Genomic DNA, 15,474 nt, shown 5'->3' on the forward strand with positions numbered 1-15,474 from the left:
ATATTCAGCTCAAATTATCCATCATGGTTAGGCTTCGCGAACAAAGATTTGGGACAAATTATCCACTGCAGGAATGAATATACCTTCTTTTCACTATATGCTATTTATTTGTTTATTTTCTTATTCAATTACTTGTTTTTTACATTTTGACTTGGAAATTCTCATTGTGAAATTAATTATCAGAGACTGGTAAACATACAGGGAAACTATTAGCACTATGACTAAATAAAAGAAAAAAATATTAAAAGAAAAACAAATTATTATTCTTTCAAAATAGTGGTCAAAATAGGTATGGTCCATCTAACTAAAAGCAGATGTTCTTTAGGGTTTTAGATGTCCTAGTACTCATAAGAGCTGTAATAACAGCCTCTTTCCCACGTTCACATGCACACACACAAAGATATATGCCTATAGTCAGAATATATCTACCATTAGACATTGAGATTTAAAAAACACCAACATCTGCAATACAGCCCTCTCACAACTAACATTCCACTTCTAGATTTATTCATAATATGCTCTCACTGGCTACATACTAATTACTTCAGTTTTTCCTGGACAGTGGGTACCAACCAAGACTGTGAAATCTTTGTGTGACACTCATGTTCTGTTGTTCTCAGTCTGCAACCATGCATGCCTATCTTAGTATCTGAATTATAATGATATTTTAAAGACCTTAAAAAGAGAACATAGGTCTTGAGGGAAGTGCAGGTGACTGACAAAAAGAAGGCACAGATTAGACAAAGATTACATGCAGACAATGGCAAGCTTTACTGGAAATTCAGGGTTGAGTCTAGTTCATGTAATCAGTTAGAAAGGAATTTGTGTGGGAATCTACAGCCAGACAGGGTAAACTTTAGACAACGAAATGAGGATGTGCTGCTTCTGTACAACGGAGGAGAGGCAAGTTACAGTTCAGAAGAGGTTAGAAAAGTGGTGATTTAAGTATATCATGATATCCCTCACCCTGCTTGATGGTTGTTGTGTTGGAGCATTGCATTCAAGACACCCTGGTCTCCTTGGGGAAGTGGAAAATCATGAGGGATGAGCTTCCCTTACAGCATATATTCAGCAAGCCACCTGTGCATGGGTCTGACAGTTTAAAAACTGGACTGCATATTCCTTCTTCTTTGGAGTTATTTCCCTACTCTTCCCTAGTTTTTTGCATCAACATTTCATGATCGAGTCTTACCTTCGCACTGTTGCATAATGGTCTCAGACATCACAGGGAGACATTCCCCAGGAAAATATCCATCCTGATCTTGGCTACAGCAAACATAAACATCAAGTATAACACCTTTATTTTTCCTTTCCCTTTTCTTCCTTTCTTTACAGACAGTCAAGCTCATCAAATCCTATCCTGTTTTCTGGCTCCTTTCAAAAACCCTCTCACTTTGTGAAAGCAGTTGCTCTACATAGTTACCCCCAACTGTACACCCTGTGACACCCTCGAAAAGTAGAATTTCCCCTCAAAATATGGATGTACATCCTGCAAAGATAATCTACAACAAGTCTTGAAGCAAGTCAATGCCATTTTTCAGACATTGTTGTACAAAACTGAATTCATGGACAATCTGGGTTGCAGGAGGGTCTATAGGAGGAAAAGAGTGCCCTTTCCACCAATGTTAAAAAGATTCAGATACAAAGAGTTCCTGTAGGATTAAAAGGTTTATGATTTGCTAAAATATGACACATCCTTTGGATATCTTAGATTTTGCAGTAGAGCAAAGATAGGTATGAACAGTGAAAGACTACACAAGAACATTGACATCCATTTCCTGCAGCCAGAAGGCTAAAATGATGCTAGAATAAAAGTGGGGGAAAGCAGGCAGATCATATAAAAAGAAAAATGTGGTTATTTCACACACCAGCAGAAATTAAGGGTGGCAAAGAAATACATTTCACATATGAGGAGATCTGTCAGGGGAACCTTTCACTAGTTTTTTATCATTCTCCAGTGGCATTATATACATACCTCATGGAAGTAGAATGCTCTGGCTTGGAAATGACACATCCATCTGCACTCTGATGTTCACTCTGATGTTCATTCTAGTTTTTTGATAGTGGTGGTAAGGCTGTCTTGGGCTGTCTAAAGGGGTCAGTTTTCCCCAGCAGTAGCTGTGAAGGTGTTGAGAGGTCTCTCAGCACAGCTGTGTTGATGTTCAAGGATGGGCTAGAAGAAGTCAGGGGAGGTCCTCCCACATCTGACATATTGCCATCTACACTACAGTCCTCTGCAGTAGGAGCTGATGCAGCAAATAGCCTATTGTAGGCTTAGCATTTGGGGATTAAGATAGCATAACACCTCTTTGGAATTCTAAAGAAAGTTGTAGGTAGTTCTTGTCTCCCATACTACTATGCTTGTTCTTGACATGGCTCAAAAGCAATATGAGGACATTCTAACTCAGTTCATAGCGCTCAGCCTGTTTTCAGAATGTCTGTTGGCTGGAAGGCAAATGCTGTGATTTAGCTCTCACCATTCTCTACTTCTTAGGAAGAGATGAAGATGACCCGTTTCACTTGCATTTCAGGCTCAGGTATCCTGTTTTGAGAATAAGAATCTAATTGATTTTACCCAGTGAACGTGTTGATGAAGCCAACATTTGTCTGAGTCCATGAGCAGTTTGAGATGTGTGAGGAACTTACAAACATGTGCAGATCCCACACTGTAAGCATTAAAAACCCTATTAAAACTGATGGAGGTAAACCATGAGAAGAGGTAGTGCTGATGTACAGTTGGCTGCTCTGTGGTAGATCTGCAACTACTATGCCATAATTTAAGCAGTCTAAATCTTTTTATGTTAAGAACTTTGTTCCCCTTTCCCTCTATATATAGTAATTGTTGGTTGCACAGCAGGATTACTTGGGGGCATATGAGTTTAAGGATTTTACGATGTCTCTGATTGACATATCCTTTCATCCTTATTTGGTGTAATGACCACAGACATGAAAACTACAGCTTGAGCTAATCCGTTTCCCACTGAAATCAAAGGCAGTTTTTAATACAGGGACCTTTGCAGAATAAAGATACCTTGAAGAAAAAAAGTGCAAGTATCACAAAATTTTACAAATTCCTCTCTAGACAGATCTGACAACTGTTTACTTTTGGCAAAATATCACCTTCACAGCCTTAAGATCAGATTAGTTGCTGTCTATCACACACAAAAAAAGGAGGTGGTAAATGCAAGACAAGGGCAATGAATTCAGAATTGCCCCTCTGTGCCCATGGTCTATTGTCATATTTATTCTAGCATAATCACAATGCCATAAACATTCAAAATACAAAACCACCATCACAAATGGCAGCTTTAGGTATTCAATAGATTCAGCAGCAACCAGTCTCTAGTAAAGCCAGACAGACTGTTGGAAACTAGTCAGGAAATAGTGTTTTGGTAACTTCATGTCATTAAAAATGCAATTTTATTCTCATTTCTGTTTGTTTTCATTTTTTAATGATTCTTTTGGTTGGTGGTTGGTTGATTTATTGGTTCAAATATCCAAAAGCATGAATGGCTGGTTGTTGAACAGAATTTCTGTAATTTTGGAAATGTACAGACTGAGACCTCATTAAATCAGTAGTATCCCTTTTGAAATCATCCATGTCTACTCCCAATGCTAATGTAGTTGAATCAGTAATTATGCAATTGTTCAGGACTAAAGAATTACAGAGTCTGTGACTGCAAGCTTGTTATAAATAGTAATCATGCATTTGATATTCTACAAATGCAGAAAAACTCAATTTGTTAGCACTTTCCATACAAGAACCATATATTAACTGAATGTGTATTTGTGTAGAATTATTGCTTGTAAGTTTATTGAGTTTAGCCTTTAGCATGGTAATTGAACCATACATAGTAGGACAGCCGAAGAAAATGCAATATTAGCAATATACTTCCCTGCAGCTATATGTTTTACGAAGAAAAGAATGAAATCTAAAAATCTTGAATATATGTTCCACGAAGTTTGTTTGCTTTCTTTTTGAACCAGAGGATGCTCGAACCACATTAACTTCATCTTTCTTTCACTTTTGCTCTGCTTATAGGTTTGCATGTTTTCAGTATTAGTGATGGGTAATTTGACATGGTAGAGTATTCAGAGACTTTGCAGCTGTCAGCTGCAAAGTTTGGAATAGGTTCTGCAATCAGATTCTCCATAAAGGAGATATCTAATGTGGTTAAATTTGGGAATAAAAGGATTCTTTCTGGAGATCTTCAAACATAGCTGTGTACATGTTAGGGAATTTGAGATTATTTTATAAGTTGTTCCACTACATACCTAAAACTAAGTAGCCAGCGACCTATCCAACATTGTATTCCCTTAAAATCCATATATCCAGGTCTCCTCATGTTTCAGATTATTTTCAGAATGAGGTTTAGACCCACCATGAGGCATAACAGTTCACAATTTCGTTTGGTGTTGTTCTTAAAGAATGAAGGAAACTGCGTGCTGCTGACTCAGCAAGTAGGTAGCTCTGGCTGAATGAATAGACCATTGTGGCTGGATTTCTTTAACCTCACACTGAATTAATTTAAATATCAGACATATTAATAACCCAGACCTTTCTGCAGAATGTTGCATACGAAAAGAAATGCACCAATTCCTTCACGGCATTACACCTGTATCTTTACCAGCTGTGCCCTTTTGTGGGGGCTAGAAGAGTCTGAATTGTTTATGAGGAGAGTAATTCTTTGTGTACCATCTTTTTTTTCTTCTTTATTTTTTCCTCTTTGCTAATTGGTAGTAGATAATTCTTAATCATTTGGGCCTACAGATTACTTATCCATAGTTAATGATTTTATAAGCATTTAAAATTCAGTTGTCAACTTAGTGCTCAGTTACTGAAACTGTGTGGTATTGTTTCTGTCTCCATATTCATATAGCAGGCAAAAGAGTAATGTCTCAAAAATAAATAAAAAAATAGTAATCAAAAAAAAAGGTTTTTCTTAGAAGGAATGTGAATACCAAATGGAAGAAATTCAGAGAAGAATAGTAGAATGGCACAGCCTTGCCATAATTCTGGATACCCCTTTTTCATAAGAAAATAGAATTAAATATGCTGTGTGCACAAACCTATGTAGGTAGGTGGGTCATTTTTTATGGTGTTACAGAGAGAAGAAGACTTAGAACATATTTTTAAGCCCTTTCACAATAATTTCCTTCATTAAATACAAACTTACTTTTTTGATTGCTACAATAGTTTACTTCTTCCCTACACATATGGTCTTAGGCTATCCCCTTTCCTTTCTGCCACTCTCTCTCTCCTGTTCTCCATTGTGAGATCCTTGGAATCCCTTTCTATACCCTGTGAAGGATGTGGTACAGGTAAATATAACATAGCAACATATTCAGTTTACTGTTGAAATCCTTGAGGATTGATGTAAGAGAAAGTAAATTGTAGGAGGAAACCTTAGGAAATGGCTGGTGGAAACAGTGTTCATCTGGTATTCCCTAAAATCACAGACTATTTTGAGTTGGAAGGGACCCTCAAGGATTACTGAGTCCAACTCTTAAGCCCATACATGGATCATACCAAAAACCTTGGTTCTATTAGAACCATGCTCTAACCAACTGAGCTAATCTCAGGGTCATGTAACCAAAACTTAAAAGAACTGTCCAGTTTGGGTAGGCACTATGAATACTCAACTGTCTCAAGTTCATACTACCATTTTATGGTATTGCAGCACTTTACCTCTCCAGAAAACATCCAAGGCAATAAGGTGGGAGGAAAGCACAGGCCAGGGCAGGACAGAAAATGGACTGGAATGGAAGGAAAGGGAAGGGAAAGGAATGGAAGGAAATAATTGTTCTATGGAATATTGCAGTGAGTGAAACAACAGTAGAAGATGAATTTCCTTGAAATGCTGGGAAAATACTGGCTACTGGTTTTTTTAAATAATCAAGAAGATTCCCATTAACTTTGATATATCTAAGATTTACCAAAAACAATTTCCAGTTCTGACAACAATAAAATTTTGAGCTCCTCAAAGAGGTACACATTTTAGTTGATTCTTTCTACCAATACCAAGATGGAAACTGACTATGAAATATGAAAAAACACTGTTTAGTGTAACAGATTTCTGACTCATCTGTTAAATCAGCTATTCTAAATATTATCCTTGGAGTGCAGAGTTTCTCCCTATCAGATCCCAGGCTTAATATGTCTTTACCTGAGAAGTTAAGAATGTATGTTTATTTATGATATCTACAGTAAGCAAAACTTAAGTACTGTACTATGCATTCCTTTTATGGAACTTTCATGTACTGATTTAAAGTACCAATCTCATATTAATTTCACTTGCAGATAAAGGCAAAAGGTCATTTCAAAGCTATTGGGGGACTCAGAGTTGTATGAAGAAAATTTCCTTTAAATTTGGGCTAGTGTAAAGAGATAGAAAACACATAAGAAGACACGTTCTTAAAACTCAGATCACTAATAAATATTGTTATAGGTATATATTTAGACAAGAAAAGAAACAGTTATAATTCCCGTACAGTACTTACCCATTTTAACATTATCACATGGTTGTACAAACAGGATTATAACAAGCAAAAGAAAGCATTTTATTTAATGAATAAATATTCAAAAAGCATTGGTGAGGATAGTCTTAATAATATGCTGTTTCATACAGTTTAAAGTACATCAAACAACAAAATCCATAGTCCCAAAATTCCATTAAATAATACTGAGTAATTATGTGACTGATAATATTTATGTATATATATATAATATATATAATATATGTGTGTATATAATAATATCATTATGAGTAATTAAGGTATCTATTTACATGCCATGCAATATTAGAATGTGTTGCAATACCTAGGCACAACAGGCGGATTTAAGAATGGCTGTGGTAAAAAAAAAACCAACAACAAACAACTTATTTTTGAAAATGAGTGATATTACTTTCTTTAAGTTCTTTCTTTTCATAATATACAATGAGAATTTGAGATCGCTTCTGATAGCTAAAGACATCCTTGTGTTTGCTTTTGTACAATTAAGTAGCTGTATAAACTTAAAGCTGCAATTAGAACCATGAGATGCTGCAGTTAAGAAGGCATTCTTGCTTCAAAACTTAGCATATGGTATGCTTGTCTGTGATATTCTTCTCATTGCAGACCCAGTTATGTGAAATATTGAGCTTCTCCTACAAGAGGATGTTTACTCCTGTGTTCTAAAGAAGTTAAGCGCACTCAGTGTCTCAAGAGCTGCAGATTATTTGCAGGATGAGGATACATGTCAGCACATAAATTCTATTACTGCCCAGTAAAGTGATGTGTCTGTATCAATTAAAAAAAAAAGCTTGCAATTCTTCATTTATTGGCATGTATTTCAGTTTATAAGAAAACTACACTGTGTTTTAAAAACCTGAAAATTGCAAATTTGCTTATTCTCAAGCATTTGCTAGTCCACTGCATACTAAAGGACTTGTTATTTCTGTTACTAATTATTGGACAGGTCCTGATATTTTACTTTGTAAGAAGCTTTGTAAGAGGTTCAATAAAGCCTGAAGGATCAGAATCTGGCCCTGTATGTTATGATCTTAATTTCAGCTCAACTGGTTGAAAATAAAGTATAGAATGGTGTCTCACAAAAAAAAGCATTTTATAATATAAGGAGCTGTGTTAAATAAGGTATTATATTTCAGAGAAGTCAAATTGAAAAAAAAATCAATCCACTCAAATAATGTGCAAAAAGGATATCTTATAATTTTACAAGGAATCATCTACCAATCAGAGGGTTTTTTTGGAAAAAGAGGAAAATTAAGAGGTGGTTTTAGATTATGGGCTAATTATACTTGATGGATAGATCCACTAAGGTGGTGAGCAGTGTAAGTTAATAAAACTAATGTTAATTGAGTTAGAGCTCAACTGTCCATGATATACTGAGCTGAATCACACCTCTGAGTGATGTTGTATCATGTTTTCTGTATATTAAAATGCCTTTCTGTGTTCTAGAACTGGTTTCCATTTTTAAGTTTTTCAGCAAAGCAGCAATGATTACAAGCATATAAATTAATTAAAGTCAAGACTTTGGAAAACAGTTCCACAGAAAAAGTATATTAAACAAGAAAGAATTGATCTATAAGTACTCAGTTGCTTTCACAGTCTGAATTGGCTCATGTGAGCACACGTGCTAGAGAATTCTCACTGCTTATTTTCTCATTCTAATGGAAGGATACATGCCATAAGCAAGTTTATAATCTGAATCAGGTAAATAGTTTGTGGTCATGGGAAATCAAAATTTATACTTCTGTCTGAATTGGATATGACACTACTGTTGTGCTCTCATGCTAGTAGGAATACTTTTGTAACATATTTTGAGGTATCAGATGCTACTGTCTAAGGCTATTAGACGCTACCCCTGTGTCTTCTGGCACATCATGAGTTCTGTGGCCTGTGGATCCCCTGACATTGCCTATTACCATGTTCAATGATTCTCACTGTGTCTTCTGTTTCATTAAAGCAACTAGTGCCTCCCTTTGCTCAAAACGTCCTAAAATTAAACTTCTGATCAATGTTATGATCTCCTTTTATTTCTTTTTCTCAAATCAGCTCCAGTCTTCATCACTCCTGCTCTTTACTCTCACATCGATATACATCTCCTGCATTTATGCAATTTATGCATCCAAAGCTTTCTAAGTTTCTCCCTTAGTTTAGTCTACTCCATGCTAAAGTCCTTAAGATTCCTTCTGATCATGATTCCTAAGAATAACTTGCTAAAAGTTAATAATCACATTAAGCAGTTAATATGAATATAATTTTCTTCATATCTATTTGTTAAAATTGATGTATATTTCTGTTTACTCCTAATTCTGCTCCATATATTTCTTTGTCAGCCTTCCCACAGTCTTTCATAGAGTTCCAGGTGAAGTCCAACTACTGGCACTGAGTAAGCAATTTTTTTACCTATTTCTGTGAGGAAATACAGTACATAATCTGTCTTTCATATCACTTCATTGTACTGTGAAGTTCAATCACCTCACCATCATACTTTCTCTTCAAGTCACATTGTCTGTAAAGGATCTCAAGAAGGCATTTAGTACATCTGCTCTCTCTGACAAAGAGCAGTTATTCCTGTTAGGTGTTTTTCCTTTCTCTTCTTCAAAATTCCAAAACCATCTCTAGGCAATCTGTTCTAGCACAACATTGCTTAAACCACTAGAAAATGTTTCACACTTCAAGCCTGAACTTTCTGGGTTTTTTTACATGGTCCTGACTGCTCTACTTTAGCAAGAATTGGCACAGCATGGGATTAAGTAGGACTAAATAACTACGTCTACGCATGCTTTCCATTTTCTGTTTGGACTAGGGGCTTTGGTCAGTGACAGTAAAACTAAAGGACTATGAAAAAAATCTTTGGCAAATCTTTTCAGCAGTCCTTGTAAGTGTGTGTATTATGAAATAAATTATGAAATAAATAAAAAAATGGACACTCAGTCTGAAGAAAAAAAAGCTAGAACTGGCATCAGAGAAGCATCTGTATCATGACAGGTTATGGATAATATTAAGTAATGTTTAGCCCCAAAGATGGAAAACTGAATAGTCACCAATACTCAGCTGCCATCTCATTCTGTGCAGTGAAATTTTTTTTTTTAAAGCACCTCATCTGAGATATGACAGAATTTCTTTTTTTTTCTTCTTTTTTTTTCTCTTTATTTCTGAATTTTTGACAGCCATGCTAGTACTACCGATTAAGCAAACCAAATGGTCGTGAATGAATGGGCACTTACTAAATATATGTTTAGGGCCAAATCCAGATTCTATAGAAACATCTGGAAAACATTAATTCAGCTTAAATGGGATTAAGATACAGTTCTCAGTGCTGCAGATATATATATTTCCTTCCTTCCTTCCTTCCTTCCTTCCTTCTTTCCTTCTCTCTTTCCCTTCCTCTCTCCCTCCCTCCCTCCTTCCCTCTCTCTTTTTCTCTCTCTCCCTCTTTCTCCTTGCTTTTTCTCCTGTCTTTTTTTTTTAATAACTATTTCAAAGCTGAGTAAGGTTTTAAGATTCTAAAATTATACAGAACTTAAGAAAATGAGATGAGAAAATTTCCACCTGCTAACAATTTAAAACCATGGTTTTTTAGCTCCTCCTGCACAGGCTGATAATAGCACAAAGTACTGAAGGTTGGAACTCAATATGGTTCACTTTCTGTAGCAAGTCACATCTTTTACTTTCTGTCTGTGATAGAAATGTTTTCAAATACAATCTGTTTAAAAAGACACTCCTAATTTAAACTAGTTGGTGCTATTTGGGTGTTCAAATACTTGTTGCATTTCTGGTTTTAATACAGAACTCAGTGCATCTCATCTTTAAAACTCAGCATGTTCAAAAATAGCTTACTTCTTTTGATACATCTTTTTCAAGGTTGTTCAGGTTTTTTTCTTTTTCTCTTTTTTTTTTTTTTTTTTTTAACTGTGCTGCAACAAATATGGTTATATAACCACACAAATTTTCTTTACGGGAAAGAATTTACTGTATTTTGATATGACTTTATTCTACTCTCAAAAAAAGGACTAAGGTGTGCTGACTTTCCTATATGCTACCCCATACTTGTACAAAGACTCATGCAAGGATGCTTATTACATGTGCCTACATATGTCTGACAAATCTGGGCTAGATCCTGTCACTTTTGTGCTAAGTAACACTTTATCCGATTCAAATAACTCATTTTGAATAAGTTCCTACTTGCATAGGAATGACAGAATTTGGCCCTCAGGATTTATCATTTGTTGCATATTCCAGTCTTATACATATCTATATGAACCAAATGGACCATGACATGCTTAGAAAAATAACTGGAAATTCAGAACAAAGCAAAGAAACAAACCAACCAACAATAACAGAAAGGAAGAGAAATTAATGGGAATAAAGTCCCTAAGGCATCTGCCCAAGAACTAACACAACACAATCAGGAATTCAGAACATTTATTGCAAAAGCTGAATAACTAAATAATGTTGAACTGGCAAAGCAGTAACAAGGATAACTGGTTAGATATTTATTCTGTCAAAGTCATCAAACACCCCTCACAAACTGACATAAGTACTGCCATAAGCAATGCACCCCTAGCCCATTTGAAGCCTTTTATACTGTGGAGGGAAAAAAAGTGAACTGCTATATACAAAAGAATAAAGAAAGAAAAGAAAAGCTTGTGTTTTCAGTAATAAAATCACCTTCAGATTAGCTAAATTTGTTACTTTAAGACTGATGTTTCACTGTGGCATAAATAACTTTTGATTTTTTTCTGTATGGACTTTTTTTGCTTTGCATGCTATTTATTTGTGTAAATCATCTTTCATGCCTTAAAAAAACCATCTAAAAATGTTTGGATTTGGATTTGCTTTGCGTGCAACTTAGATCTCACTAACATTAGGAGTCACTCTACTGGTTTGACTGAGGTGATGTGATACTGGTACCTGCCAGGCATTGACCAACTATGATAACAAACAGTTAAACAGCAATAATTAGAGATTTAACCCTTTAGTTTCCCCCAACTAGCCTACCAGGAGAATGCTCTGTTACATCATGAAGGCACAACACATTAAATATTCTGTGGCTATGGTCTAAAAACACTTGTGTTACTACAACGTTAACGCAGATGAAGATCAACACAAATGCTGCTGTTTCAGCAATACATACTGTCTTAGGTATAGACACACACCTGCCCAATTGGAAAAACATTATTACTGTATTTTGCTCCTGTAGAATTTCCTCCATGTATTTCAGCTGGGATCAACATCAGCTACCACTCATTAAATGACAGACTACAGCTAATTTGATCTAGGATCCCAAATGAATAGCTTTCCCCCTCACCTGCCACCATACATTTAAATATTCTTTTGTTTTGCAATTTCCTTGCTTCATGAAACATAATGGAAACGAAACAAAAAACTGCTAAGTTTTTAAGCCCTTACACAAGTTCTTTCACTTCTTAATATAAAATAAAATAAAATAAAAGAAGAAATTCTACCTGAATGCTGGCATGATTTGCTACTACATAGAAAGAAATTTTTCTTTTTCCCTTTCTGCAACCAACCTTTCTTCCCACCCCATCCTTTTTACACAAGTGGTTTGAGTTCCTTGGAACATTGTGTGTCAGACAGATTACTAACACAGAAACACCATCACTGAAAATAAAAGCAAAACAATAGGAAGCCAATGAAAGAAATTAAAAAGCAACTGTGAAACACAGAAATATGCTACAGTATCTTTTCAAGTGAACATTATAAGTACACAAAAGTTGTAAGTAATAATTGTTTCTATTTACAAGTATTTGAACACTGATTGACTTATAAGTGTCCACTAACATTGTTAATAGCACAATAGGTTTAATGTTTAGCTTCAATTGTTTGCAATATGATCTCAAGTATAAAGGTCCCAGCATAGATCAATGACAACAAAAGTACAATTTTCTAACTGGATATGCTTTTCAATCTTCGCAATTCACTGAACTTTCATGCTCTCTCACTCTCCAAATGCATCTTCTGTTGTTCATAGCAGCAGTCCAGGGTCGAAACCAAAAAAAACAAAAAAAGAATATTTGCAAACTGGAGAGATCTCTGCAGATTTTAATCATGTCTATTTAACAAAACCACACAACTAGTAGAAACACTCTTTCATGTTGCAGGACATCATACCTTCCACGACGCTAACATAAAGATATGCATATCTCTGCTAGGTGAAGCATAGTTCTAGAGGTCTATCCAGTACATAAAGCTCTGACACACACATAGTATTAGCAAGTCTAAGTAGGCTAAAGTCATGGGTCCAAAGTAATCATTTCTTATAGCTGGTGTTCCTTTGGACTCTCCACAGTTCCTGAGGCCTGTTTATAAGACTTCAAGTTGGCCAGAGGAATGTCAGTCATGTGGTTGCCAGTGTTGAAATGGCCCTCACTGGAACCATACTGCTTTCGGTCACTGAACTGATTTCTGTTGCTATCTTCTTTCCAGGTCCTGGTCAATGTGTGTCCATTAACTAGTTTGTCCTTCTTAACCCATTCTTTCTGAGGTGCAAAGGTGGAGAGAGGAGACTTTGGCTGTTGGTATGGGCCCAAGCTAGGAGGCATCCAACAGTTGTCTGAGTGACCCAAAACCAGGCATTCTTGAGTACACATCTCTGTAGCTTCAGCTAATCCTCGTGGCCCAAGAGGCCCATCTGTAAATGAAAAACAAAGAGAAAGAAGAAAGAGGAAGAAAGGAAAAAAAAAAAGACATAATATTAGATTGTGATATTTGTCATTAAACTTATACATAGAACTCATGAGAAAATTAACAATGATTCTGCAACAAAATATTGTGCTGGTAAATCCCATATAAATTTTCATTCTGTTAGAAAGTAGTTGCTTTGTAGGGCATAAGCTGTATATGCTACATACCTCGTTTCCAGAAGTGGAAATAAAGTTCTGTTATCCCTAAGTTATCGGTCTTAGATCCTACTATGAATAAACTTAAGTCTTTTCTCAGTCATACTAAGAAAATAAAGATAATTAAGTGAAAATGTCAAAGGAAGTGAACATACCCTTGAAGATTCTGAGTAAGAATTAATGCTGCTTATAAAAGCCTACAGTTTGGATGTATTGTCTTCTGCTTTCAACTCACTTTACTGCTGCAGAACCTTGGTGAACTAACAGCCTACTGCAAACTGAGAAACATTTATGCTATCCAAAACCAGGTTTGCCCAGAGGAATGCACTGTACAGGATTATTCTAATGCCTACTGTTTTACAAACACAGATTGGTTCATAGTTCTAGATTTCTATCCTGTGGATACACACTCTGATGTCCACTCCCAACAAGTAAGAGATAAGTTAAACATTGCTGGATTTAATAGGAAACCTTGAAACACTTCAAAACATTGCATGGAAGGAGACCATTAAACACATCTCAGATAGCTGCTTTACAACGACAAAAGTAAAGGGGTAAATGAAAAAAAAAAGTTTATGTAAATCTTGCACTTGATAAAGAACTGTTCTCATAATTCTTTGAAAGATAGTAATACAAGACCACAGAAGACAGAAATTAAGTTTGCTGAAGTACTAGGCATATTAAATATCCACATCATCTTTCACACACTCCGGAGGACACACATGGCCAACCGCAGGCGTCTTTCAATAAAGCAGGTCACCCATGCCTTCAGTAAAACTAAATTCCTCTCAGCTTTACTGCATTTTTAGATGGCTTACTTTGCTCATCTGATCGGACTGGATGTATGAGGAAGAGGAAACCAGGAAAAAAGCAGAGAAATCACTCTGTATGTCTTCATTAGATATTTCTCAATATCTGAGATACACTTTGTCATGATTCTTTGCTAACTGTGTTGTAATTTTGACAAAGAATTATGAGATGTCTTTTCTTAACTTCAGAGTAAATCAACTGGATAGTACTGCAGACATCTGAAGAGTTAAGGAGACATATTTCCTTGATTAAACAGCCCAGTGACAGGAAGGAAATTATAGATTGATTTTTGAGAAAGAACATTAGGAAGTAGTCATGAATAGCAAAGTTACTAATCAGAAGAAATATGTCAGTGGTGTATCAGAAAAAAAAAGTGTATCTTTATAATAATATAATTGAGACTCAAAATGATAAGTGAAGACACACTAACAAAGATTTCTATGTTAAAATGCCAAAGAATATTTTATTCACTTGTACTCCATGCATATATAGTAACTTATCTTTTTCTGAACACTGACATTAACTCAATTAATTTTATGGAAACTCCTATTCATTTCTCATTGCTTTTAAAAACAGATATAAAAAATATCACCAGGTATATTTCCACATGTTACAATGTAATTAGCTCATCTTATCCCTGTGTAGCTTCTCTTTTTGAATATCTGGAGAATATACAGTACTCTGTTGAAGTGACAGAAAATAATAAGCCATAATCAAAGTTGCTACCACATTCCCCATATTAGAAAGTGTCCTATTGCTGAAAACTAGAACATGAAAAATATATAGAATCAATGCTACTTTCCATGCAGAGCAATATAAGATGAAATAATTAAACCAGAACCATTAGGAAACACAACAATTGTAAAGTAGGAGCCCAGCAGAGATTTCAGTGAGAACCACGAACTACAATTCTAAAATGAGACCTGACATAATACCCTGGAAGAGACATATTCTTTTTTCTATAAAACTCTTATTTGAATCCTCTAGTATGAAATTCTAACTAAACTGAAGCAGGTACTTAGTGAGAAAACAAAGCAAAACAAAACAATAATAAGTAAAGAAAGTATACACTGTACATTATTAACATTTCCAAACGTTAATATATAGGTTAAAAGCTGATTTTCTTTTCTGCCTGACAACAGAAGTTTAATTTTGATTAGTTTTATTCCATTTCAGAGGAAAAAACGTGAGAAGTGTCAGAACTATTTTCAACCTGCCTACTCTCACAGTACACTACTATTTTGCTGACCAAAGAGGAAAGGTTTGGTAGGGATGAAAAGAAAACCTTTCGTCA

At 35.4% G+C, this 15,474-nt stretch overlaps 1 protein-coding gene across 4 annotated transcripts in view; it reads right to left on the reverse strand.

The window, feature by feature from the left end:
- Positions 1 to 6,465: 6,465 nt before the first annotated feature.
- PCDH9 (protocadherin 9) overlaps positions 6,466 to 15,474 on the reverse strand; it is a 689,952-nt gene continuing 680,943 nt past the window's right edge. For all 4 annotated transcript variants that reach the window (XM_051778866.1, XM_051778864.1, XM_051778865.1 and 1 more), the window contains one exon: positions 6,466 to 13,162. In XM_051778866.1, coding sequence (XP_051634826.1) covers positions 12,789 to 13,162 — 374 coding nt within the window. In that variant the 3' untranslated portion in view covers positions 6,466 to 12,788. The remainder of the gene's footprint in view (positions 13,163 to 15,474) is intronic.

Source organism: Manacus candei, unplaced genomic scaffold, assembly GCF_025592945.1.
Source record: "Manacus candei isolate 608988 ecotype Guabito, Panama unplaced genomic scaffold, ASM2559294v1 h1tg000014l, whole genome shotgun sequence".
Classification (NCBI taxonomy): Eukaryota; Metazoa; Chordata; class Aves; order Passeriformes; family Pipridae; genus Manacus; species Manacus candei.